Source organism: Saimiri boliviensis, chromosome 4, assembly GCF_048565385.1.
Source record: "Saimiri boliviensis isolate mSaiBol1 chromosome 4, mSaiBol1.pri, whole genome shotgun sequence".
NCBI lineage: Eukaryota > Metazoa > Chordata > Mammalia > Primates > Cebidae > Saimiri > Saimiri boliviensis.
Genome location: NC_133452.1, coordinates 2,348,630 through 2,375,819, shown reverse-complemented (window position 1 = coordinate 2,375,819; position 27,190 = coordinate 2,348,630). Strand labels below are relative to the sequence as shown.

At 48.9% G+C, this 27,190-nt stretch overlaps 1 protein-coding gene across 2 annotated transcripts in view; it reads left to right on the top strand.

Moving 5' to 3' along the window:
* The window catches only part of SMOC2 (SPARC related modular calcium binding 2), a 190,963-nt gene that overhangs the window by 54,533 nt on the left and 109,240 nt on the right, over positions 1–27,190 (top strand). For both annotated transcript variants that reach the window (XM_010331307.3, XM_003943442.4), the window contains exons 2-4: positions 11,417–11,588; positions 24,030–24,136; positions 25,273–25,372. In XM_010331307.3, coding sequence (XP_010329609.1) covers positions 11,417–11,588; positions 24,030–24,136; positions 25,273–25,372 — 379 coding nt within the window. The remainder of the gene's footprint in view (positions 1–11,416; positions 11,589–24,029; positions 24,137–25,272; positions 25,373–27,190) is intronic.

The window sequence follows — 27,190 nt, the reverse complement described above, 5'->3', positions numbered from 1 at the left end:
AGAAGTCTCCTGGAAGGATTGCATGCCTGGGCTATAGCATGGTATAAACAGAGGCTGTTGAAAATTCAAAGAATCTGTTTGAATGTGTGACCCACGGTGAGAGGGGAACAGGATCCTGGCCAGAGCCACCCTGCCTCTCCTCCTCCAGGCATGGGGAAGGCTGGGCAGAGGGTGCAGGGGGCTCTGTGGCCAGGCCTCGGCCCTTCCTTCCAAAGTCTGTGAGTGTAAAGCTGTGAGAGCCATGGGGCTGCCGTCCTGGCGAAGAAGGCCCAGTCCCGGCCCCTGTGGTTATGGGTGCTGTTGGAATGGGGCCAGAGCCCAGGCCTCCTTCTCTTGCAGGGGAGCTGGGTGATGACGAGGAGTCTGAGCTCCTCGTGGTCAAATGAGGTGCCTGGGCTGGCATGTTTGTGTGTTCACGGGTGACCCTGTGAGCAGCTCCGCTCAGCCTCCAGCCCTGACAGCATCCCTTCCCAGAGGGACAGCCTCTGCACCTGTCCCCAGGTGCGGGCAAAGGGCATCTGGATCTTTTATGACAGAGGAAAGAACTCACCCTTCCCTGCACAGGTCTCTGTGGCACGTGGCAGTGAATGTGGATGGAGGCAGGGTGTCGAGTGCCCTCTCTGCTCTGGGGACTCTCCTGCCTGCCCGGGTAATGTGCCTGCAGATTCCTCAGCGATGGGGGAGGCAGGTTCCCAGGAGTCCTGAGTGGGAGCGAAGCCTGTCCCCGGAATGTTCATTCTCTCGCAGGTTCATGGGACAAATCCTGGTGAAGAGCCCGTGGTCTCATCAGGAACCCTGCTCAGGTGAAACGAGAGCAAACCTGGTTTTCGGGACATTCGGTCATAGTGCTGCATTAGCAGCTAAACATTCTTCGCTTTGAAACCTCCCCCTACGTCCACATTCTACCCCCACACAGCAAAGTAAATGGACACAGTCAGAACTGTGATGATGGGACATGGGTGACGTGTAGAATAAAATGAGGTCTCGCTGCCTGTAGATGGAGACACAGAGCTGGACACTGCCTGGACTTCATGCAGTGACCAGAGGCCCCTGACCTTTACACAATGGGTCATTCTGTCACATTTTAACCCGTAGGACTGCGTGGCCACCACCATTCCTGTCACAAGGGAGCAGTCTCTTCACCTGCATGAGTGGGAGGCAGGTGATCGTGAGCTGCCTCGTGGACAGTGTTTCCAGCGAGGATCTGGCTTTCTGTTTCCTATTTTAAATCCTTTACTTATGCCTCTCAGTGGAAATGATTTCACTGAATCACATGGTCTCCACTGAGGTTTGGCTAAGAAACAAATTATCTGGTATCTCAGCGTTTGGATGTATTTCCCTGGCTTTCCAGGTTACTCTCATATTTGCTAACATGTATTTTAGTGTAATTTGCTCTAAATGCTTTGAAATGAGCAACAGCCTCAGAAAAGAAACTCTGGCTGAATGCCTTTGAAAATGTCATTTCATCAGCAAATGTGTTCGCTGTTCCAGGGAGAGGAAGGACAGCGAGGGAAGAGCGGCTGCCCGTCGGGTGGCTTAGCTGTTCCAGAAAATGTCGAGGCGATCAGGGAATTTGTGAATTATACCCTGCAATAAAAACAGCTACTTCTTAAATCAAAGAGGCCGGGTCATTGGGGCTGTGTGTGTCTTTGGAATGGTAGGAGCCGCTCTTTTTCTGATGGCCCTCCCTGCTGCCGGCTGAGTGGTCAGAGAGCCACACGCCCTTTGGGAGCGTGATTCGTGAGGACGGTCGGGCCCACTGCCTGGCTTTTACACGCGAAAACCCTGGGTTCCCCCAGCCCTACCGAGTCAGGGTCTCTGGCGGTGCAGAGAGAAGTCCGCTACCTGGGTGACGGTGCCGCACGCTGCCCCTGAGGACCACGACGGTTCCGGGCACAGCTGGGCGTTTGGGAAACGCAGTCTCACCCGTGCTTCCTCCTTACTTTGATGGTGATTTGTACTTTTATCCTCGGACGCCTCTCAGATTTAACCTCTGCGAACTTGTCACTGGGCAGTCTCACTCCAGGTAGTCTATCTGCTTTTGCTATCAGTCAAGGGCAGAGTGTATCTGATCTTTTGTGAGCTGCAGTCCGGAGACGGATGAGCTGTGCGTGAGCGATGAGGTGAGCGCCGATGGGCCGGTGAGGAGAGCCAGACCTTCAGCTGAGAAGTCAGGCCTGTTGTTTTCCGAGGTGTCTACAGCAGAGAATTCCAAGTGTGTGTCACCTCCCAAGTTTAAACGGTCTTCTGCATGGGAAGGAAATAAGTGCAGGTATTCCCATTGTGCCTATTGTTAGGTTAATTGGAAACTACTCCTTTATATCGAGTTATCATGTGATTTTCCACTGGGAGCCCTTGGGGATCTACACATTTCAGTGTTTAACAAGAACCAGAAGGGACTGTGGAGCAGGCTGGGCCCTGGGGTCCCACCCCAACCAGCTGTGCAGCCGGGGAGGAGTAAGTCACTTAATCACTCTGTTTCCATCCTCATCTGCACAGTGGGACTAATGAGAGCATCTAATGCAGAAGGTTGTGAGGTTAAACGGACTAGAGCTGTAAAGCATTTAGAACAGTGCCGGGCCCAGGCACCAAGTCTTCAAGCTATGATCAGGGAAAGAGGCTCCACAGAGATGAAGTCCACTCAGGGCGCAGTAGCTCACACCTGTAATCCCAGCACTTGGGAGGCTAAGGCAGGTGGATCACCTGAGCTCAGGAGTTCGAGACCAGCCTGGGCAACATTGCAAAAGCCCACTTCTATCCAAAAATATAAAAATTAGCTGGGTGTGGTGGCACCTCTAGTCCCAGCAACTTGGGAGGCTGAGGCAGGAGAATCACTTAAACCCAGGAAGTGGAGGTTGCAGTGAGCCGAGATGACACCACTGCACTCCAGCCTGGATGACAGAGTGAAACTCTGTCTAAAAAAAAAAAAAAAAAAAAAAGAGAGATGATGTCCAAAGAGGGTTGAGCCGGAGAGGAGGAGACTGAAGTAGGAGGGGGTGGGAACTCTGAGTGCTGGGAGTTTTTCATACTTGGTGTTCACGGGCCTCCCGTTGACTCGGGCAGAAGGACAGTGTTCACACGTGGCGCCCGACGTCGACCCTCTCAGAGGTGTTCTGGGGTCTCGGTGCGGTCATGCCCCCTGTTCCTGCACTGAATTTCTCAAACATCTTCTCCCGGTCCTGCTTCTTGCCCTGGTGATTCCATAGGGACCCTGGGTGGCTGTGGGAATGTGGCTCCGAAGACAGCTATCTTTACTGAGGCATAGTGCTGGCCGGACACTGCTGGACTCCAAGGCCACGTGGGTGCACACGCGTCTCTACCCCTGAGGAGGCACCGCCCTTGGGCTCAGGAGCCCTGAGAGTCCACATCCATGCATCCCATGACCACACAGGTGCCGCTTCTCAGTGGTGGCCAAGGACGCACACAAGTGCTTCACATTCATTGCGGGGCATCTTGATTCTCACTGGGACCCTGGATAAGAAGCTAGCACTTTTGTGGTAAAGCAATGAGGACAGTGTCTGAGGCTGCAGGAACCTTCTGGAAACACTTTTAAGTGACTGAAAACATGGCAAGATCCTCTGATAGAGCAGGCGTTGCTTACGAGGGGAAGGGTCAGCTGCCTTACACTATTTCATAGCACAGGCCTTGCTTACGAGGCGGAGGGTCAGCTGCGTTGCACTATTTCATAGGGAACTTGTAGAATCTACCTGCTGCCTCCAAGCCCCTCTGACACGTACGGATCATGGTTGAATGCTAAGAGTAGTTTTTATTATTGCTACCAGAGATAATTCTTGCATTAAGGCAACACCATACTCCCTCATCATATCTTATTTGGAAGAATTTTAGAATAACAGAGTTCTACTGAATCTCCAGTAAACCTGGATCTGGAACAATGAATAACCTAAAAGATTTCTTAGCTTATCTTCAGAAATTACTAATGAGGAGCAAAAATGTCCATTTCATCATTGAATTAACATTGATGTGGAGGCAGGGAAGGAAAATAAATAGGAAATGCCTGTTTTGGAAACAGAGAAGAGAGGTGCAGAGCCAGAAGTACAGCAGAGAACTGTCGGAGAATTGTCGTCCCCGGCTGCGGGGCCAGGAAGCTGAAGCCCACCGTGCGGATGGTGGGGCAGGGGGAGGATGGGAGCGAGAGCTCTAGGAAGAGCTGGGTCGGGGACCAAAAGGCAGTAAGACGTCGGCAAATGCACTCATAGAAAGTTCTAGGCTCACTGAACAAACAGCAAAGACAGCGTGGTGCGATCCTAAGAGGCGCTGCCTTGCCGGCCACGGCCGCGTGCACAGCCCTCAGGTCTTCCGCCGGCTCCGGACACCTGGCTCCGCAGCCCTGCTGCACCGCTGAGCCTCTGCTCTCTCTTCTGCATCTGCCTCCATCTTTCGCCAGCTTCCTGGAGAAACCTGCCCTCTCTTCTTGAACTTCTAATTTAGCTCCCTTTTTACCATGCACTCCTCATTTTCTCCTTGAAAACAGTCACCAGCAGGAGGATCCCTTAGTGTTCACACAGTAGACTTGGAACGGCAAACGTGCCCTATGCTCATTTAAATGGTAGGTTAGCAGGACCTCTGCTCCAGAGGCTTCTTGAAAGTTACATCTTCATATCTTTCCCAGTGACTTTCTCATGCACGGTCACGTTTTGTTTCCACAGTCATCTTTGTGAAACAGGGATCACTGCTATCACCTCCATGTGACAAGTGAAGAGACCGGAGCTTGTGTGGCTCCATGTACGTCCCTGGTCACATTGCTCTTCTGCCCTCGCTGAGGTCAGCACGTTCCCTTCAACCACAGAGCCTGGCCAGCCCTGGCCAGCCTGGGCAGGTGGCCCTCTGTGCCCTGCTCTGCCCACAGCCACCTTCTGAGTATTTATTGGGTTTGTAGCTGTAATCTAGCCATGCAGCTTAAAGCACATTCATCTCATTCAGTCACTTGCTCTTGGTTTTTAAGTTCCTATGGGAACCCAATAAATAGAACAGAAAGGCAGAAGGGGGTGGGGAGTGCTGACGGGACCACGCGATTGGCCCTTTCCTAACTCAGGGACTTCACTCAGGCTCCTAAACTCACTAGGACGAGCCACCTTTAAAAAGTGGTGCCCAGTGTCTCTGATTCACACCTCGCTTGTTTTATTTTTATTTTTATTCTTTTGAGACGGAGTCTTGCTCTGTTGCCCAGGCTGGAATGCAGTGGCCCAATCTCTGCTCACTGAAATCTCCGCCTCTTGGGTTGAAGCGATTCTCCTGCCTCAGCCTCCAATGTAGCTGTGATTACAGGCACGTGCCACCACGCCCAGTTAATTTTTGTATTTTTAGTAGAGATGAGGTTTCACCATGTTGGCCAGGCTGGTCTCGATCTCCTCCCCTCAGGTGATCTGCCGTCCTCAACCTCCCAAAGTATTGGGATTATAGGTGTGAGCCACTGCGCCTGGCCACCTGGCTTGTTTTTAGATGGACAGAGAGTGCTCACATCACATCCCCATGGTGAGCTCCTCCTGGTGAATCTCCGTGCTCCTGAGAGGCACCTCAGTCAGCAGGGCTGTGCTGAGGCCAGACAGCAAGTGCCTTCCCCACATGGTGGTTTTCATCATGGTACTCATCCCCCTGCGGAAGAGCTTGTTATTTTATCCTTGCAGCTACCTCAGAGGCGACAAAGCACTGTTACTCCCCTTTTACAGATGAGCAAATTGAGTCTCAGAGATTGCAAAGGTGGGAAAATGCAGACCAGCCTTAAATGTCCTTGCTGCTGGAGAGCCCAGCGACACCAGGCGATGGGGCTAGGACCTGACGCCAGCTCAGTGTCCTGCAGAGGCCAGAATCCAGTGCTAACGCTCCCACGGCGAGTGTTGTGAGTGCTGTGACTCCGTCTAGTTCATCAGGGAGGGCCCAAAACCCACACCACAAAATTGGCAAAATCCTGTGTGGAGTTTGCCCGTGGCCTCGTCTGTCGTGGTGAGGAGACCACACTCCTCAGAACCCTCTGCCAGAGGGCGGAGCCCAGCACTTCCTGTTTTCTGTTTGAACCCTCGTCTCCCCAGCTCCTCAAGGGATGCCAGCGCATTGATTTGAGAGGCACTGGCCACCGCGAGACACATGAGTCCTGTTTTCAGTGGCACCCTTTCCAATTGCTTCCTACTGTTGGCCTTGAAGCATTCATGTCTGTGGATTGCCCGAGGATGCCAGCTCTTGTGGCTGCTCACCCAGTTTCTCTGGGTTCCTTAGATCAGCGCTCCCAACCTTTTTGGCATGAGGATCTGATTTCATGGAAGACAATTTTTCCATGACCCTGCAGGAGGGTTTCGGATGATTCAAGCGCGTTTCATTTATTGTGCACTTTATTTCTATTATTACCTTGTGATATACAATGAAATAATTCTAGAACTCACCATCATGTAGAACCAGTGGGAGCCCTGAGCTTGTTTTCCAGCAACTAGAGGGTCCCATGTGGTGGTGATGGGAGACAGTGACAGGTCAGTGGGCATGAGATTCTCAAGAGGAGCCTGCAACCCAGGTACCTCAACATGAGCAGTTCACAGCAGGGTTTGCGCTCCTGTGAGACTCTAATGCCGCTGCTGATCTGATGGGAGGCGGAGTTCAGGGGGTGGAGTGAGCAGTGGGGAGTGGCTGTGAATGCAGATGAATGCAGGGTTGGGGACCTCTGCCTTAGGCCATCTTTTAGGAAACCACGGATATCCCCCCAAATCGGCTTGACCCCTCTTCCCTCTGAGCCGCTCCGGCATTCCTCCTGCTACAGCGTGGTCATCATTTGCGGATTTGCGTTTCTGCCCTCTGGATTTTCAGCTTCTCAAAGGCAGGCGCTTCTTCGAAATTCCATCCTCCTGGAGGCTGGTAGAATGCCTTTTACAGAGAGGGGTCACTTAATAATTATTTAATACGTTCACTTGAAGCTGAGTCTGACTTTTGAACTGGAAACATGAGGCTCTGTTCTTAAAGACTGGGAACATGAAGGCAAAGACCAAATACTGAAGTTAGATGTTTTTAAAATACAAAGTGCTGTGACTCACTCCCCCCCAACGCTGGATGAGTGAGTGAACGAAAGGTCTGTCTCTGGAAAAACTGTGCCGTAGCTGTCTGTGTCTGCCTCTAGCATGTCAACTTCCGAGTGCGGGCTCCGAAACATAATGTCCATATTTGCGTCATAGGCTCAGGCTCTCTGTTCTGAAAGAGTAGCACCCTGTTTTCGGAAGCCTGAGACAGTCCAGGCTTTAAAATGGAGAAATGACTCTTTCAAACAAGGCTGAGTCTGAACCACTCTCCCACCTGCCCCCAGATAAGTCCAGAATTGTGCAGGCTCTGCACATAGTAGGCCTCGTCGCTGGCGCTGCCCTGTCTTTCATTCAATCTCATTTCTTCCTACCACCTCCCACTAAGAGGAGGCAACATGTGGACACCGTCTCTTTTCTCTCGGCCTCTTATTTAGAAAGTGCCTGCTTTGGAGAATTTTTTTTGAGACAAGGTCTCACTCTGTTGCCCAGGCTGGAGTGCATTGCCACGAGGTCATAGCTCACTGCAACCTCCAGTTCCCAGGCTCAGGTGATCCTCCCACCACAGCCTCCAAAGCAGCTGGGTCCACAGGTGTACACCACCACACCTGGCTAATTTCCTTCCCCTAATAGAGACAGAGTCTCTCTGTCTGGCCCAGGCTGGTCTCTAACTCCTGGCCTCAGCAGATCCTCCCGCCCTGACCTCCCAAAGCTCTGGGATTTCAGGTGTGAGCCACTGCACCTGGCTTGCAAATCTTACTGCTATAGAATTATGTATCTCAGAGACAAATTTCCTCAATGTTTTCTCATACCATGTGTTACTTCACATAGAGAAGTGTTTTATTACAAGGAGAAATTTTATACATGTTAAGATTACAAGAGTGTTTTTACCTGGTTCGTAGATGGTTTAATTTTGTTTTTATCTTTTTCTTCTGGCCCAAACCCAGTAATTTATTAAGAAGAATGATAGATCATGACTTGACCCATCAAGTCTGTCTGACTGGTTCTCTAATGCCTGAGCTACTTGGTGTCCACAAAGATGCTTCCTGCACCCTTCCCTTCCCCCACCTTCCTCACACCTGGCCTCCTCACACCTGTGCAAATAGCGCTGCTTCCTGGAAATCAGAATAAATGGGAAACCCCTGTAATTTTGAGTTTTTTTTTTTTTAAATAAAGTTGCTCGATGTCAATTGATTGCATGCTAAATTTGGCAAAGTACTTTTTATCTTGAATTAGTTTCAAGACTCTCAACCAGTTCTTTTAACAGTGAATTTTTTGGAATAGGAATATTTATTTTTCTTGAATGGGCTGTTTATGAATGAACACAAGTTAGTTAAAAGCTTATTTTCTTACACTGTCTCCGTTGAAATGTAATTGTGATTAAACAGGAGGAAGGGGAGAAGCATGTGCATACACCGTGTGAGCTCTTACTCCTGAGAAAGAATGCTTTCATTGTTAGTTCCACACAAGTCAATTATCAAGAATTATGGGTGAATTCCAAATGCCTGGGTGCTGGGGGCTTTTATTTGATAAAAAACGTCCAGGCTGTCTCTTTCCCTTCAGAGAAAATGATAATTACGCCGTCTTACCTAAGCCCTCAGCATGTCCTCACTTAGGGTTTCAGGAAATGCATAGAGACCACCCCTTAAACTTAAAGATTAACAGGATTTAGGTTATTCCATCTTTTCATCGAGAGTAGGAGACAGCTATCAATGGGCAGGCCCCTGTTTGAAACGGAGGCACCTGGGGCTCCTTGTGAACACTCGGCAGGTTCAGGTTTTCTTCCTGGTTTTCCCTCTTTCTCGGGTGCCAAGCTGCGCTGCCCCATCCAGCTGCGTGCTGCGAGAACAAGGCTGTGAGACCCTCCAGGGCCTTGAGCAAGGAATGACTCCCGTGCATTTTCTAAGATCAACAGCCTCTCAGCGGGTGGAGGAATTCCCCAACGCACAGCACCTGAAGGTCCCGCCTCTCAGGAGCTGCCTGCCCCCCGGGAACCCCTCCACTGCTGGAAGAGCACACTCAGTGCTTTTGGTGAAGTGAAAAATGTGTGTTGAGACTAATCAGTGGCAGAATTCAATTGAATGTATTTATGTGCCGGCTCTGCCTTTTTTCAGTAAAAGCACACATTTCTGCAAAACTCTGAAAGGCAATGATCTGTTTTCACTTGTCTCTTAGCTAAAATTAGCCTGAATGGTTTTAGCAGGTGAGTTTATTCTCAGGAAAAGTAGAGCATGCTGTTTGAAAGGGACACCTTTGAAAAGTAGCTCCCTCTGAGATGGCAAAGCCCGTCACCTCTGGGTCCCGCTCGTCCATCGCTTGGCTCCAGGCTTCATCCCAAATCTGGGCAAGGACATTGCCAAGTAGCTTTGTGAGCTCCAAAACGCATGGGCTTACCTATTCTGAGCCATACCTGCCGGGCACACAGGCTGCCACAGTCCTCAGGTTGGAGCTCTGAGGACCCTGCCTGGATTTCTGGGGAGGGCTGGGGCTCCCACTGTCCATCCGGCCCCTACAGCGTCTCCTGAGTGCTCCCTGCTTCGAGTCCAGCTTCAGCTTTTGGCTAATCTTTATTTTTCATTCTTTGTTCAGTGTGAAGTTTTTTTTTTTTTTAAAGTATGTGTAACATTGGGCAAGTTATTTAAAGTAGATAAATTTTTACTCAAGAAATCACAGGTTATGATTCTTTCCACTAAAATAAGTCCGAATGATTTTAGCAGATGAGTTCATTCTCAGGAAAATTAGAGCACGTCAGTTATCAAGGATGATGGTCGAATCCCAAATGCCTGGATGCTGGGGACTTCTGCACTGCCCATCAAGGTCACCGTAGTTTCTCCAAAGCTTGGGTCAAGATTTATCTTCAAGATAGCAGAGCAGCCGTTTTTAAAAGCACCGAGGCTTAACCCACACTGGCACTGACAGCACTAAGTGGTAATAATATAAAAGCGAGTGTCAGTTCCAGGGCCAGGCTTGCTGAGTTAGCTCCCCTGACATAACCCGCCTGGCGAGCCACCACTGCAGAGGGTTAAATGCGGATGAGCTGGGCAAAGCTAACCTTTAAACAGAGCCAGCTGGGATGCAGGCTTCAAGGGAGCAAGTTTTGTTACTTTCTTAGGGAATGCAGCATGTGGAGTTGGCCGATTGCTTTTTTCTCTTCTACTGGTAAAGGAGCACATTGCTGAGGGTTTCCCAGCTTCTGCTGAACCTCAATCCATTTCCCCTGCCCAAACTGGAAGAGGTGATGGGTCATCGGAGCAGCGCTCTATCTCCACAAATGTCCCTGGGCGAACAATCTCAAATAGCCCCGCTCACATGCACACAGTGCCCAGAGGGCCGAGGACTGCCGTAGCTCGTGCCCTGCCAGCCACTGCTCGGCCTCCTCCTCCTTTCTTTTCGTTAGCGCATTGTCTGTGCTCTGTGGATCAGAGACAACACCCCATGGGGCAGGTGATGGCTTGGGGCCCGAAGGCGTCCGGCAGTCCTGATTGTCCCCGAGCACAGACACTTCCTCTGTGTCACTTAGAGCTTCCCCTTGGTGTCTGGTGTTTTGCCTGGGCTGATGGAGACCTGGACAGGACCAGTGGCTGGTCAGGAGGTAGCAGGACACTGATCATTTGTCCAAGGAAAATACAAGGGGCCAACAAACCCTGACCAGAGGCTTCCCTGGGAGTCCTGGCGAGCTTGGAAGCATGTGTCAGGCTGTAAATCAGCAGAGGGAAGATCAGGGGCCTGAGGCCGCGGCCATAGGAACTGCGGGGTGTGCACGGCCATTGGGCGGTCTCTGTGGCCTGCAGAGAGCATTCCTGTGCCTTAGGCATTTTCACAGAAATACCTAAAAGCTTCCTCTGGGTCATGAGGTACTTATTCATTCAACAACCATTCGAAAAATAATAATCTAGTCCAATTGAGTGCACACGAATGCATTTGCAGAATGCAGATAAAATTGTGTGGCAGCATTTACATCAGTAAGGCTCCCTCCCAGTTCCAGACAGTGGACATTCCTGACCCTTGTCACTTCCAGAAGAATGGTTCAGTATGGTGGTGGATGTGAAGATAAAGCAGTCAGTGAATTCACAGATTAAAAGGAAAACATTGCTACTCAGGCCATCCGGGTAAGGTAGACGCTCGTGCATCCCCTTCAGAGATCAGCGATTTACGTGTTCTGTGTCAGATGGCCAATGTTGATGTAGAGAATTTCCAAATTATCTAGGCTTTTGAAACAGACAGTGACTTTACATTTTCAGAGGTGCACCTGGTGCTTCAGGCAGGGGTAAGAACCGGTGGGGGGTTTTCCTCAAGGTTCCCTTCCCTGACCAGGGGAAGTCGGCCCGAGACAGCCTTCTGTTTTCTGCTGCTCCAAAGAATGTGTCTTTAAATTTGTCTGGCTTCTTTTTTTCTCCTTCAAGTTTTTGAGAGTTGATCAAGATAAAGACAAGGATTGTAGCTTGGACTGTGCGGGCTCGCCCCAGAAACCTCTCTGTGCATCTGATGGCAGGACCTTCCTTTCCCGTTGTGAATTTCAACGTGCCAAGTGCAAAGACCCCCAGCTAGAGATTGCATATCGAGGAAACTGCAAAGGTAAGCTGCTGTTTGATCATTCTTCCTAAGATGGGTGAATCCATCACCAAAATGAATTTGATGAAAAACGCATTTTCATAGTTGTAATGTTTGACATTTACAAACTCGTTTATGTTTGCATTTTTTTCACAGCATGTAAGGAAGGAGAGTAATGCCTATGCATTTTAAGAGCAGCGTATTTTTTTACTATTTTTTTTTCTAATATTCTTTTCTTAGACTGTCTTATGCCATTATGAAAGAAATTTATCAAAATACTTCCGTTTTTTCCTGCTGTGCTGGGTATGGAGCACAGTAGGTCGGCAGGTTGCTCCTCCAGTACGAGCCCCTGGGAAGGCGATTCTGTTAAACATCTCGGGACACAAGAGAGAACGGTGATGTGGAGCTGAAAGTCCCGTTCTGGCTCTGCAGTCAGATGCCATTTCTGAAGTGCTTATCATATGATGGGGTTGTCCCCTCCACATGCTGGGGGGAGTCATGAGGACTGGAGCGGAAGCCTACTCAGAGGGTCCCTTGAGGTCCGACAGGAGAAGCTGAGAGGGAAGTGGGTGGAGCCAGGCTGGCAGAGCTGAGTGCTGGGGCCTGGATTTGCATTCGCCTGTGGGAAACTCAAAGACACAGGGATTCGTGGGCAGAACAGGGATGCAAATGGCCGTTCTGCACGGAACATGCTTCCCTGAGCTCCCCAGGCTGCTTCCCCCACCCCCCGCGCCCACCCCGTGCCTTTGTCCAGGTGCGCCAGGCCCCAGCGTCACCAGCACGGTGGCAGTGAGTCTTGCTGTGCTGAAGCCCTGGAGTGCTTTAGAAAGGACCACAAATGGAAGGGGTGAGCTACTTTCCAAGGAAAAATGGAACTGTAATTCACTTGTTAACCTCAATAGGCTGCTGAGATTGCAAGGAACAACATGCAGTAGAAAAGTGTTTGATTCCGACTTTGCATAAATGAAGTGCAGCGGCAGGATCGTACCTAAATCCCAGACACAGAGTTTAAAGATGCTGACGTGAACTCAGTGGGATGAGTGTGGCGAACACCACAGCGTGTGGCCTAGGGTGGTGCTGCCTGCTCACGAGACCCACTGCGCACCTCACGATCCGTTCCAGAGAGCCGGGTTCTGGGCACACACCTGTTTGAAACAGCTCTTGGGAACTCTAGAGAACCACTTTCTATGGCCTGAGGTAGTGCCAGCCCCCTTTCAAAACAGCTAATAGCTGGAGGGTCAATGGGTAGCATGGGTGATGATGCCACCCAAACACTGAGGAACTGACTCCGTCCAACGTTAGCTCAAAGAGAAAACAAAATACATGGAAAATGGGTTAAAGAGAAAGAACAATATATATAAATTTTTCTTTACTAGAAAAAATAGTTTGAAGTTATTTAAAACACAGATTTGAAATATCTTTCTATAAAAAAGTCCATAAAAGTAACGATAACACCATTACAATGAAAAGCATTTGACATTCTTTCACTGAATTATACACTTGCATGCGCTATCTACATTGAAATCCATGTTGAAACTTCGACTACAGAAGCAGCAATACCTGCTCCAGCTTTCTTTGGGGTGGTAGGGAAAATAGAATATACCGTTTAAAGTAAATGATGTTTTGTAAATGACTGATTTTTTTCCCTAAACATCCATTCTTATCTCAAGGAAAAGGAAAATAATTTGTTGACTCTAATCTATCTGAAGTTCTATACATCTATATCATTAATTTGTCCTTATAGTTTGTTTTTTTTTTCTCAGTAGACATTTAGGTTTCAGTAAATTGTATATGATTTTAGTTTTAATTCCCCTGGTGAAAACTTGGATGAAATATCCTAGATTCATTTAATGGGAGATACAGACACATATACACATACATACATACACACACACACACACACATACACATACACACAAACTCTTAGTTTATTCAAGTGGACATCAGGCACGTCACTTGTATAAAGAGACCAGCAGGCAGGCTTTGTGTGAGCAGGACGGCTGTTTACTCACCTGGGTGCAGGCAGGCTGAGTCAGAAAACAGTTCCGCAGGGGGCAGTGGGAGAGGAGCTGGTTTTACAGGTTGGGGCACGCGGTCAGTTAAAAGTGGTGATCTGTCTTGGGAAGCGGAGGGCGTCATGGGATTCATGGTCACAAGGGTAGGGCTCATCTATTACAAACAGGCGTGATCATATGGGTAGGGGTATCCGTTGCAAGCAGAGGGGAGGGTGCGGTAAATTACATAGTTACTGGGGTGGGGGTCTTGAGAAACCCAGTGTCCAGGGGAAAGTTCCTCAAGGCTGAGCAGGAACAGCGGTTGCAGGTTGCAGGGGGAGAGCAATTAGTTGAGGCAGAACAAGTTGTTTCACTTCTTCCTGTGGCCACCTGGTGACTTGTTACTTCAGGTTCCTGGCCCCTGGGGACCATCCAGAGGTGTACATGTGGGTCACCAAGGCTATGGTGACCAGGCTTGGACTCGGAGGCCTGACAGACAACTGATACTTCCTGTGCAGCATGGTTCTGTGTGATTCTAAATGTTATGACTGATTCGCTTCAACCTGTTTCTTTTAAGAAGTTCTGACATTGACTGGATGTTAATACATTTGGTAACCTGATGTTTTCTTCTTACTGAATGATTCCTTGAAGAGAACTGAGGCTGAGAGTGAGTCCGCGGTATTCTCTCTGAGATAACGTCTCAGGGAGCCCAACTCTCTTCATGTGATTCAGTTCAGCAGTAGGTGCCCCAAAACTCAGGGCTCTCGAAGAATCCTTGTTCCTGGCAGCATCCCGTGGATGGGAACTGACCGGCCTGCTTCTAGTGCCGGAAATGGTTTCACGTGAGAATTTCAATAGGACCGCAGACACTCCCAACACCCAGCCTGTCTTCAGACCGTCCTATGAGGTAGATGGCTGGGGCCCTACGGGGTGGCAGGAGACCTCCCTCCACACAAGGTACAGGCATGGGGCACACATCGGGGTACACAGGGGGCCCTCAGGGGCTTCTCCAGAGCCTGGTGGTGCTTACTTCATGGGGTCATAATCACAGGACCCCAAAGTGCTGATCCCACCTGGCTTCCTAGCCAGCCCCAGCGCTGCAAACTGTTTACTCTGCATCTGAGCAAGAACAAGTCGGTCTGCTTCTTTGGAGATGAACTATTTGAAGAAACATCTTCCAGACTCAAGGACACACACCCGCCAAAAACGGTGTGTCTTTCTCCACATTTTGTTCTTCTACCACGGACACTCTGCTGCTAGAACCCTTGCGTCATTGGCCAGGAAGGACAGCAGTGCCCTGGACGGTTGTCCTGGGATTAACGGGACTTCCAGCATGCTTCACCCGGGAATCCGCACGGCCGTGGGTTACGCATGGGAAGTCGGCGTGAAGCCAGGAGCGTGGGTTGAAGGAAGCGTGTTCTTCTCGCCTTTGTGTCTGACCTCTGTGTGTGAGACACACTGCAGAAAGACTCAGATGTGAATTCATGCCTTGGCTGTAGTTACAAATCTCAGCTGTGTGTGCTGAGGAGAAACGATTTAAGAATAAATTTAAAAGCAGATGATGTACTCTTCGGCGAAGCGATAGACTGAAGGCTTCAAGTGCGGTAGCAGTGGGGAGCCCACAGCACCTCATTAAACTTGGACTTTTATCTTCCTTTTTCTTGCCCTGTTCCCTGACATAACCCCATCGGATATTCGCTGAAAGGGCGCGAGGAAGCCTCTGCTTTAGCCGTAGACTCTGAGGAGGAGGCTGTGAGGGATTTTGTAGACACTCGGGGTAGCAACTCGACACCTGCCGCCCTCTCTGGCTCGTGGGTTTTCAGGTGTCTCCCCAGCATCTGACTTCAGGCCTCTGCTCTACCCAGCTGCCAGGTCAAAGTGAGGTTCTCTTTGGGCAGGGAAGACAAATGTCAGTTAAACACAGATGTCATTTTTGGTAGCATTTGTTAGTTTATTTGTACCCTCATCTCAACTAATGTTTCTGGATGATTATTTCAGTGGGAATTCTCGTTTGTGTTACTGAAGAACTTTTACACCGTAAACTTATGACGCAAAAATTTGATAAGGGAGGAGCAGGCAGAAATAAAATGAACCTCACCAAAGCGAGTCTCACTTCACCTGAAAGGGTTCTATTGGAAAGAATGCACCTGGCGTCTTCAAAACCTCCTGTGTGTGGCGTTGTAGCTGCCACGGCAGCGAACATCAAAATCAGTCTGAGGAAATGCTGCTCAGCTGATTATAGATCTTGAAATAACTGGGTGTCCTGCCTCTCTGGTAGTCTAGATTTGGCATGGGGGGCGGGACTCGGAGAGGTTCCGTCTGCTTTTCGTCCACGTGTGGCCTCGAGTTAAGTCTGTTCCCTGCTGGGGGCTGCCTTAGAAAGAGGCTCCCGGCTCCTGTCTGCAGCTGGAGTTTTCCTAAAGAGGCAGCCTTGCACCTGCATCCTGGCTCATGGCGGAAGCCTGAGGGGCTGGGTCACGCTGTCAGTCACCCATCCCAGCATCCAGCCTGTCCCCGCGCTGCAAACGCAGCAACAGAGGCTCCAGGGGACCAGGAGCAAAACACACCGAGCCTAGGACAGCTGAGAACAGACATGGAGCTCGGTGTCACCGAGCAAATTGTGCTTCTGTTTCCCTGTAAGAGCATAGATATTGCAAATTCCGTAACAAAACCCAGGTTGAGAACTTTTCTCCCTGAAGGTGAAAGAGGGAGCCCAGGATATTCTCTTTAGATCATTCATGTAATATGAATAAACATCCAGGTTTTCTCTGCGTGGTTCCTGGAGTTGGCGCTGGCTGGCGTCGCACAGTGTCACATGTGAGGCTGCTGCTGTCGTCAGTATTTTGGGGCATTTTTACATTTTTGGTGGGTGACAGTTCTGTAGGCCTGTCTCTTTTGGATGTACTATTTGGAAACAATTAAAATAGTTTAGTCCACGTTTAATTAAATTGGATTCAAAAGTTTTGTGTGTTTATGTGTGTGCACGAGTACATGCGTGTGTCTGTGTCTATGAGTATGAATGTGTGTGTTCATGTGGTATGTGAGTGCATATATGCATGTGTGAATGTGTTCATCTGGTGTGTGAGTATGCGTGTGTGTATGTTTGAAGGTGTGTGTATGCATGTATATGCATGTGTGTGTGGTGTGTGAGCATGTCTATGTGTGTGTGCATGCGTGTGAGTGTGCATGTGTGTGTTCATGTGGTGTGTGAGCATGCATGTGTATGAGTGTGTGTGTGCATGTGTGTGTGTGCATGTGGGTGGTATGTGAGTGTGCATATGTGTGCATGTGTATGTGTGAGTGTGTTTATGCAGTGTGTGCGTGTGTTCGTGTACGTGTGAATGTGTGTTTATGTGGTGCGTGCGTGTGTGTGAGCATGTATGTGAGTGAGCATGAGTGTCTGGGTTTCACTTCCTGTCCTGGCCTCCCAGGTCCCGTTGCTTATCCCTGGCTCCAATCTTTCCAGGTGGAATTTCCTTCTTCCTGCAGACGCAGCTATCAGGAGTGAGTTCAGCCGAATCTGCGCTTGTGTCTTGCAGAAACTCTACCCGGATTATTTTGACCTTAACTTGCTTATGGTATTTTCACAAATCTGATGTTCAGGAGTGCCTCCCCACAGACCAGAGTAGGCGTAGCGGGAGCTTCAGGGCCTTTGCTCTCGTGTACAGCCATGACCAGCAGCACAGTGGGACGTTCCTGGAATGTGGCACATCAAAGGGCCCTTTCCTGGGTGTGCTTTGCGGTGCCACGAAACTCAAGGCACTGGTGGAGCAGAGGCCTCTCCACACAGCCTAAGTAGCTTCTGCCTTCTGGAAGCCTCTACTCAACCTTCCTGCAAAGGATTTGGTGGCCATCTACACAATCATCTATTTCGATCTATGGAAAATCATGGTTATTAATTGTCATAGAGATGGGTATGATTGTTGTTTCTTATATAAACATTATCAAGGCTGTCTGAATACCATAATATAGTCTTGCAGTGGTTTCCAGTTTCTCTTAATTTTCTCTTTACAATTTGGCAATCTCAGTTACACATTTAGGGATTTCCTATTAAACTTTGTTTCTGCCTTTATGCATTTAAGATGAGAATACTTACATAAAATGAAAACGTCGTTCCTGTCTCCCTTCGCTCTGAAATAACATCGTTCTAGTTATGGTCGAGGGAGGGTTGGATGGCTGTGCTAGTCTGTTGCTATGGGGCTGCAGTGTGCTGCTTTTGCAGCCCGAGGGCTGCAGATCGCTGGGGGCGGGGGGCTTGCCTGGACACCTGCTGGCCCATGTCACTGCACTTCCATCTATATTAGGATGAAACGAATACTTCAGTTCTGCTTGAGAGCATTGCAGCATGGCATTCTTAGTTTTTCTGTCTCTGGCCTTCAGAATTACAGGTGGGCAAAATATTACAACTTTTAAAACACAGTGTCTGCCTTCATTTGACTCCAAAAACAATAAAAGCCATGCCACTCTGAGGGCTGTCATTGCCGTGGCCATTGTACAAAGACACCATGTGTGTCCTCCGCCTGGCCATTTGCTCGTTCAGCCCACATCGCTCCCGCAGCAGCCCCGTCCCTGCCTCCTGCACTGGGCCATGGGGAGATGGCCACGGAAGCTGACCCTGAGCTTGAAGGGTTTACGTGACCGTGGCCATAATCTCAGCCATTCAGTGACCTTGCCAGATCCAGAGTCAGTGCATCTGTTGACCAGAAAAGCATCCAGGCTAGCTGCTCATCCTTTATCGGATGAGTGAGATGCCACCGTCATTACCTGTTCCCTGAAGTTTTCTGCCTATTGCTGTAGGAAGCTGAGCGGCATCAAAGTCGTGATGCAGCATCTCTAGTGTAGACGGAAGAACAACAGGAAAGTTACTGTGATTCATCCCTGCCTAGCTTAGCATGTTTATGTTATTGTATTCTGTTACAGACAGGGGTCCCAGAAAGAGGAAGTCTTCGGGCTTAGGACCACTGAATTCAGCATCCCCCATGAATATCACTGCTTCATGCCCTGTTTTGAAAAGTTTTCTCAAAGATTCCTTTTAACTGTTCCTTTTAATTGTTGCTCTCCAGAATTCTTCTGTGGAAAATGTTCAGCAAAGCAGTCTCTGCTGATTCCTGTCTAATCCTGTTTTGAGAGATTCTAGTGAATTAGGGAATTATTTGCTTCCTGTTTAAAAGAAAATACTCATCCTAAGTCACCATTATAAAACACTTCTGTTCATTTCTACTTTGTAGTGAGCATCACATTTTAATAGTTTCCATGAAATATCTTTTTTTTTCTTTTGAGGCAGAGTCTCACCCTGTCACCCAGGCTGGAGGGCAGTGGCATGATCTCGGCTCATTGCAACCTCCACCTCCCAGGTTCAAGGGATTCTCCTGCCTCAGCCTCCTGAGTAGCTGGGATTACTGGTGCCCACCACCACGCCTGGCTAATTTTTATATTTTTAGTATAGACAGGGTTTCACCATATTGGCCAGGCTGGTCTTGAACTCCTGACCTCTGATGATACACTCACCTCAGCCTCCCAAAGTGCTGGGATTACAGGTGTGAGCCCCCACACCTCAGCTCCATGACATGCCTTGATACTTAAACAAGCTTGTGATCTCATTGGTGCTCTGTTTTATTTTATAACTGAAAGAAAGAAATTATCATTAAAAAGGTAAAAATAAATTGCTTACACGATTATTTATCATTAACCAAAAATTCATCAAAATATTTCTGTTAGGGGTAGGCGTGGGGGCTCATGCCTGTAATCCCAGCATTCTGGGAGGCAGGAGGATTGCTTGACACCAGGAGTTCAAAACAAACCTGGATAACAAATCAAGACCCCATCTCTACAAAATTAAAAAAAATAGCCAGTTATGGTGGTGCTTATGTTTCCAGCTACTGGGGATGCTGAGGTGAGAGGATCCCTTGAGCTCAGGAGGTTGAGGCTGCAGTGAGCCGTGATGGCACCACTGTACTCCAGCCTGGCTGACAGAGAACCGTCTGCAAAACAAAAGCAAAACCCGCTGTTAGTGATGCCTTGCTAAACAATGATGAATTCTTTATTTATAAAGTCCTGGCTCTTCAGGTAAGAGCAAAAATTTTCTAAAAATGTATGACAAAATTCACATCAGAAAGTTTTTCTATTCTCTAGTAAAAAGTGACAAAATTCTTCAGTAAGAAGATTAACAGTTTTATTTAATTAAAGTATTAACATGACAGTTTCCAGCTGAGTTTTCCTTTGAGGTAGACACTGATTATAGTAAAGATAATACTGTGAGCAAAAGTACTATGAAACCATTTTATCCCAGTCAAATGTTTACAACAATTTTAAAAAGACAAAATAAATTCTAGGCAGATAGTGGAGTTGAAGCACTTGTCCCTGTTGGCTGGACGTATTTAGCATGCTGGCAGGCAGCAGGCACTCCCTCCGTACGCAGAGCTGCCATGTAAACCGTCATTTCTACTCCCTCATTTCTACTTTCCACCCAAAAGACTTTAAAACAAGTGTTCAAACAAAAATCTAACATGAATGTTTGTAGCGGCATGACTTACAATGGCCAAAAGATCCTAAGTGTTCATCCATGAATGAATGAATGAATAAAACATGGTCTGTCCATACAATAGAATATTATTCAGCTGTAAAAAGGAACGTAGCTCTGAAACATGCTGTAACTGACATGAACCTTAAAAACATGACGCTAAGTCAAGGAAGTCAGACACAGAAGGATACCTCGTGTATGATTCCACTGACAGGGAATGCCCAGAATAGGCAGATTCCTAGAGATAGGAGGGGGATGAATCGTTCTAGGGGTTGAGGTGAGGGGAAATGGGAAATGGCTGCTTCACAGGCACGGGGTTTTCTTTTGAGAACGAGGAGAACGTTCTGGAACTAGGCAGAGGTGGTGGTTACCTAGCATAGTGAATGTGTGAAATGCCACTGAATTGTTGACTTTAAAATGGAGAAGATGGTAAATTTTATGGATGTGTAGTTGTACAGTATTTTTTTTTTTTTTTTGAGACAGAGTCTTGCTCTGTCCCCAGGCTGGAGTGTAGTGACATAATTTTGGCTCACTGCAACCTCCACCTCCCAGGTTCAGGTGATTCTCCTGCCTCAGCCTCCCAGTAGCTTGTAATACAACCGTGCCACCACACCCAGCTAATTATTATTATTATTATTGTATTTTTAGTAGAGATGGGGTTTTACTGTGTTAGCCAGGATGGTCTTGATCTCCTGACCTCGCGATCCACCCACCTTGGCTTCCCAAAGTGCTGGAATTACAGCCACTGTGATCAGGTGGCTTGAACCACAGTGCCTGATCATCGCACAGTAATTTTTAAAATCATGTAGCTTATGTTCTGGGGATTTAATAATCAAACAGTTAGACATAAAGTGTTCAGAGTGAAATCTGAACAAGGCCACTAACAGTTAGGGTTATGCTTAATTTTTCATTAACCCCAAGAATCATGCAGAGTAAGACTATATTAAGGAGATACATTTATCATCCGTAAATAAGATTTCCAAGGGACAATCTTGAAGCATCCTATTTTATTCTTTCAAAGTGATTAAAAAGTTGGAAGTAGTATAATTTTCAGGGTATGTTTAATATTTTTGGTCTTTATAAAGAGGGGCATTTAATTCAGCCTGAGGCGTGTCCGTATCAAGCACATAATGCCTTGGGGTGACAATGAGAACAGCCAGGGCAGTGACTGTTTCTGGGTGCTAATTCCCCAGAGATGTTGTGCCTCTGGGTGGAATGGACCTTGTTGGCTGCTTTTCAGGCTCTTCTTGGGGTAAAGATCTTGAACGATTGAACGCAAGATATCCAGAATAAGGAAAAGCAGCAAGAGTGTAGCAGTTTTACTTAATCAGATGCCTGCAGATTTATTCTGAGGGATGATTTATGCGGGCCCTGTAATTTCATGCTGAGTCTTAATTGCTTCCTGTGATTACATAGTCTGCCATAGGCTAGATATAAACTTGGAATTTAATATTCAATTAAACCCAAGAGCTGCAGGTTTCAGAATTATCTGACCAGTGGCAAATGTGAAGTCTTTAACAGAGGGCCAGGCCAAGAATGAAGCCCACAGGGGTCTGGAAAACGTAGGCTTTTTTGGCATGCTCCATGATGGCTCAAATATTAGAAATAATTTATAGCTCCGTCCTTACCCTCGCCGAGACCTCGCAAGCTGGAACTTGTATCACTTTTCCTTTTTAGACAGTCAAAACCACAGGTTATACTAAGAAATGAGGACAGACATCCAGCAAGGCAGTGATTTCTCCTCAGCTCAAACACAGACTGCATTAAAACCACATGTCGCTGAGTGCCGGCTGGCCAGGCCAGACTTTAGAATAAATCTGAAGGCTCACAGCCGGGATGGAGCAGCCTTTGCGCAGCTGCAGAGAGGCCCGTACCACGCAGCATGTGGCCAGTGCTCTGCAAAAGCCAGAGGGGAGTTGCCCCCAGGCCCTGGAGCACTATGAGAGGTGGAGGCCCCCGAGCATGCTGTGTCGGGCGGGGCCCAGGGCTGGTCAGCAGATCAGATGGCGTTTCACAGCCAGCACTCTAACCACCAGGGAGTCAAAAAGTCACCGTCTGAAGAGGGAAATGAACAACGTTTGAGGCAGCTTTCTTGGAGTTGAGAGGGCCTTTATGCCCTCTCAGATGTAGGCACTTGTGATTTGAATCTGGCATTACTTTTTTTAAAAAATGAGAGTCATTCTTTTCAAGTTTTAAAGTTCAAATGAGCTACATTGTGTGATGGTCCAAAGAAGTGAAGGATGTGGGTGTGGTCAGCTTCTGGGGCCCAGGGCCTGTGGCAGTGAATGTGACATCTCCTGCGTGGCCCGTGGTCGCGAACGTGGCATCTTCTGTGCAGCCCATGGCAGCAAACGTGACATCTTCTCCTGTGTGGCCCGTGGTGGCGAACGTGGCATCTTCTGTGCAGCCCATGGCAGCGAACATGATATCTTCCCCTGCATGGCCCATGGTGGCGAATGTGGCATCTCCTGTGCAGCCCATGGCGGCGAATGTGACATCTTCTCCTGCGCTGGAAGGCTATTCTTAGGACAAAGCCTTCTCCCCCTGGGGCCTCTGCAAGATGGGCCTGGTTGGCGCTGGGCTCATGGCTTTGCTGGGCTGCAGTCAGCAAACGACTCTGTGGTCCTCACGTGTCCTAGCCTGGTCCTGATGGTGCAGAGGAGGGAGAAACAAGTCCTGCTCGTGGCACACGCGCATGCTGCGTGACTGGTTTTCACGGCACACGCGCATCCTGGGTGACTGGTTTTCACGGCACAGGCGCATCCTGGGTGACTGGTTTTCACGGCACACGCACATCCTGCGTGACTGGTTTTCACGGCACACGCGCATCCTGCGTGACTGGTTTTCACGGCACACGCGCATCCTGGGTGACTGGTTTTCACGGCACACGCGCATCCTGGGTGACTGGTTTTCACGGCACATGCGCATCCGGCGTGACTGGTTTTCACGGCACACGCGCATCCTGCGTGACTGGTTTTCACGGCACACGCGCATCCTGGGTGACTGGTTTTCACGGCACACGCGCATCCTGCGTGACTGGTTTTCACGGCACACGCGCATCCTGTGTGACTGGTTTTCACAGCACACGCGCATCCTGCGTTACTGGGTTTCATGTCTCTGTATGTCCAAATTAGTTTTTTCCCACAGTGAGCTTATATACACCTGGAAGTCTTCAGTCTTGAGTTTTACTCATCCTTAGGATGCCTTCTGAAGTACCAGCAGTGACATTGTGACTTCTGTGACATCACAGTGTTGTCGGGATGGTGGGATGTGAAGTGTCTGGGGCAGAGGATGAGGCTTTCTAAGGAGACCCAACCCTTTTATCCACCTGATGGTCGGATTTCCATGTGAAGTGGGAAAAGCCAGGATGGGAACTGAGAAACGGGAAAGAGAGGAGACGTGCTCTCCTCTTGAGCTGGTCTCAGCAGGACGGTGCTCTGGCCGCAGCTGCTGTTGGAAGGACCTCACCGTGCGTCCTGCGACCCCTGCCCCTCGGTCAGTTCTCTTTGGCCTGTTTTTAACGGTGGCATGTAGCTCTGCCCACCCTCTGTGTCTGTACTCGATCCTGATGTGTTCAGGTGGATGTCCTTGAACCCGAGGACAGCCTGCCTGTGTCCCACCAGACAGCTGGCATTTCTTCATTTTCAGGAAGCAGGGGCCAGCTGCCTTCCCCAGGGATAAGCCAGGAGGCCTTCTGAGCCTCAGTGTTCTCATTCATTCTGTGTGGAGAATAGTCCTGCCCTTCCCGCCTCGGGACTTGCATCAGATAGGACCAGGCCTGCATGTGACGGGCACCTGTCCTTCTCCTGGGGGGCCCTTTGCTGAGAGCCCCTTCCAGCCACCACGTCTTCAGCACTCTTGCCTGACTCGCCTTTGCGTCGTTCAACATTCCCATCTGTTCTGTCTTCTTCCCATTGCGTAACCGCTGCTCCGCCCTGTTCTTCCCTGCAGACGTGTCCAGGTGTGTGGCCGAAAGGAAGTATACCCAGGAGCAGGCCCGGAAGGAGTTTCAGCAAGTTTTCATTCCGGAGTGCAATGGCGACGGCACCTACAGCCAGGTGACATCCTTGCTCGGGGGGCTCTGCACCTGAGCAGCTGGCGGGGGGGGTTGCGAGGTGGGTGAGGGGAGAAGGCAGGTTGGGGGAGCCACAGAGGGGACAGAGCAGGGCTGCTGTATGGGGAGATCGTCCTTCTGCATTTTAGGAGGTAATTCATAATGAGCCTAGTCGGCATAAATAGACACATAAATGAATGTATCTGTTTATTTCTTAGCGGGTGCAGGCGTTTATATCATCGCTGCTGTCAATCCCACCTTCATTATGATGAATGTAGCACAGGAAGCTTCCTTAGTGAGGCCTATTAGACCATGTTAACCTGGCTTGCTGCTTCGAATTAAATTTTAGTTTGATTTTAATTACGGAGAGCACACACTAAAAGTCAAGAGTGTCTGTGCCAAGAGTGAGCTCCGGGATGGTCCAGCCCAACCTGACGGGCCCACAGACCTGGAGCTCAGCCACGTCACATTCATGCTCACGTTGTTGGCTGAAGGCACTGCTGAGAAAGTCACCCGCCTCTCCGTCTGGAGGGTGTCAATGCTGTTATTCCTTATTGAGGAAAAGCAAAGTACGAAAATGAGATGCTGACCACACGGGGCGGAAGGAACCCCACAGGGTCTGCGTTTTGACATGGCTGTGGCCCAGCCGGTGACGACGTGGGGCCTGTGTGTTTACGGCCTCACTTGCCCTTTGGGAGCTGGAGGAAGTGGCTGCTCTGGCAGTGGTTGCAGGGGGAGTGGGTGGTACAGGCTGCCGAGTGAACACTGAAGAGGCTGAGGGTCCTCTCCTGGCTCTGCAGCGGAGAGCTCCTGACCTTCCTGGGCCTCAGTTTCCCCATTTCTAAGCTGAGGGCTGGGGCTCCATCTGGAGGGTGGTGAGGATTAGGGACTTCACAGCTAAGGTGTCTAGCACACACTAGCAGTCAGTAAAGTGCTGATTTGGGCCACTTTTATCTCTAAAACCCTGGGGTCAAGACCTGCACACTTCCCTTACTGAGGACTCACATGCAGCTGCAGAGGTGGCTGTGGGGATCCCAGGACCGGTGTGAGCCAGCACTGCACAGTGACTGGGTCGCGCAGCCGTGAGGCGCTGCGTTGTGCCGCGGGCCCAGGGGGGCTCACCCATCTGCTCTCTCGCAGGTCCAGTGTCATAGCTACACGGGGTACTGCTGGTGCGTCACGCCCAACGGAAGACCCATCAGCGGCACTGCCGTGGCCCACAAGACGCCCCGGTGCCCAGGTAGGTCTGACATGCCTTTAAACATGGAGGGCTTGAAGGGAACTGGTTTGCTCTTTCTTCTGATCATCTCTCTGGGTTCTCGTAATTCAAAAGGAAATCCAGTTCGGGTGGCATTGTGAACCACAGTGGGAATAGATCTCGTCACTGGACAAAGCCTACATTTTAGGAAGCCCTTGTTTTTCAGAGGGGAAGAGCAAAGCTCTGCATGTGTGTGCATGTGGCCGGAGGCCAGCATACTGAGAAGACAGCCCTGGGTCTGAGCATGATGTGTTATGATGATTCAGGACTCCTAATTGTTTAAAATAACCACAAGGACTTGGAATCACCAGTGGAAATGACCAAATGTTTTCTTTGGCCAAAAAAGTGAAACTTGCTGGTTTTGTATGTATATGTTTTCAAAGAAAAATGGGTCTTGCTTCATAAGTCAATTTCCAAATGGTTTATTTGTGTTATTTTATTACTTGTAAGAGGGCTTGATATACTAAAAGTAAAAAAAATCAGAAGAAAAAAAAACAACGAATGGGAACGAGAGCATTTTACAGATTTTTATTTTTATTTTATTTTTTTTTACAAACCATAAATGATTTAGATCATTTTTATTTGAAAATAATCTGCAGCCCAAGTTTGATTAATTTGTGGGGGAGACTTATCAGACCATCTGTGAGGAAACACTGTGAGCGAGCCATCCAGGCTCCTGGATCATACGCACTAAGAGAGTCCAAGCGCGTCATTATACAGCAGTAACGACGTGCAAACTGCGCTTCCTGTGTTTCATGTGAAATCTTGCAACATTTGCATTTAGAGTTTACCTTTAGATTTATTCTCTATTTAAGGGACAGGCATCTTGTAACTGGATATTCTGTTTATAATTCAGATGTTTTTCAAGCTTCCTGAGCCAAGGCCCAAGCCAGAACTCATGACCTCTGCGGGTCCCATGAGAACGAGGGTGTCCACAGTCAGGGATGTTTCCAGTGGCTGGCCGTCGGGATGCGTGATGTGGAATTGAATGTGTTTATTTGTAAAACCTTTTTCTCCAGAGCCTAAAAGGTGCTAGAAATATGTCTTTAGTTAAGCTAACACATACGCCTAGTAGTCCTGTTGCAAACTCGTGGAGAAATGAAACCGAAAAACATCACCGAGATGAACTGGGTCTGTGTGTGTCCCTCCTTCACTCCAAGAGACACTTTCATGCCCTATTTCCTTCGACCACGAGCAGCGTTTTGAGGTGAAGTTTGTTTCGTGAAGAGGAAAGCAGTGGGGGTAGGGGCATCATATTTCTGTTGCTTTAGTGATGTCATCTGATAATTAAGGAGTGTCCTGAAGAACTTTCTTAGAAAACGTGTGCAAAATTTGCTGAATGTTGCACAATCTACAGCTAGCGGCTTGTTTTTGGAATCAAACCCGTGTGCCGCCTGCTCACACCGTGTTTCCAACTAGCTCTCTGTAGCATTTCGCTGTATGGAAATGTTCCTCTTTTTTAACTGCCTATGTGGGATTTTTGGTCCACAGAATGGGCTGGGGAAGAAAGACCAGACTGTCCTTTGCATAGAAATCCAGTGTTTATTGTGCAGTGAAGGCGCTGGGTGGGAAGCCAGCTTCCACGGGAAGACGGCGCTGCCCGTGAGGGGCGGCAATTCCGCGCCCAGGCATGGTTCCGTTGGCCAAAGGGCAGGTTCCCGGGGAAGGTGGCGCTGTCTGTGAGCAGGGCAGTGTTTGCACGTCAGGGCCTGCTTCCATTGGCCGCATCCTTGATGCTGGCATGGCAGGTGTCCTTCTACTGCTGGGTCCCTCGCTGGTGTGATGAGTATATTCCACAGG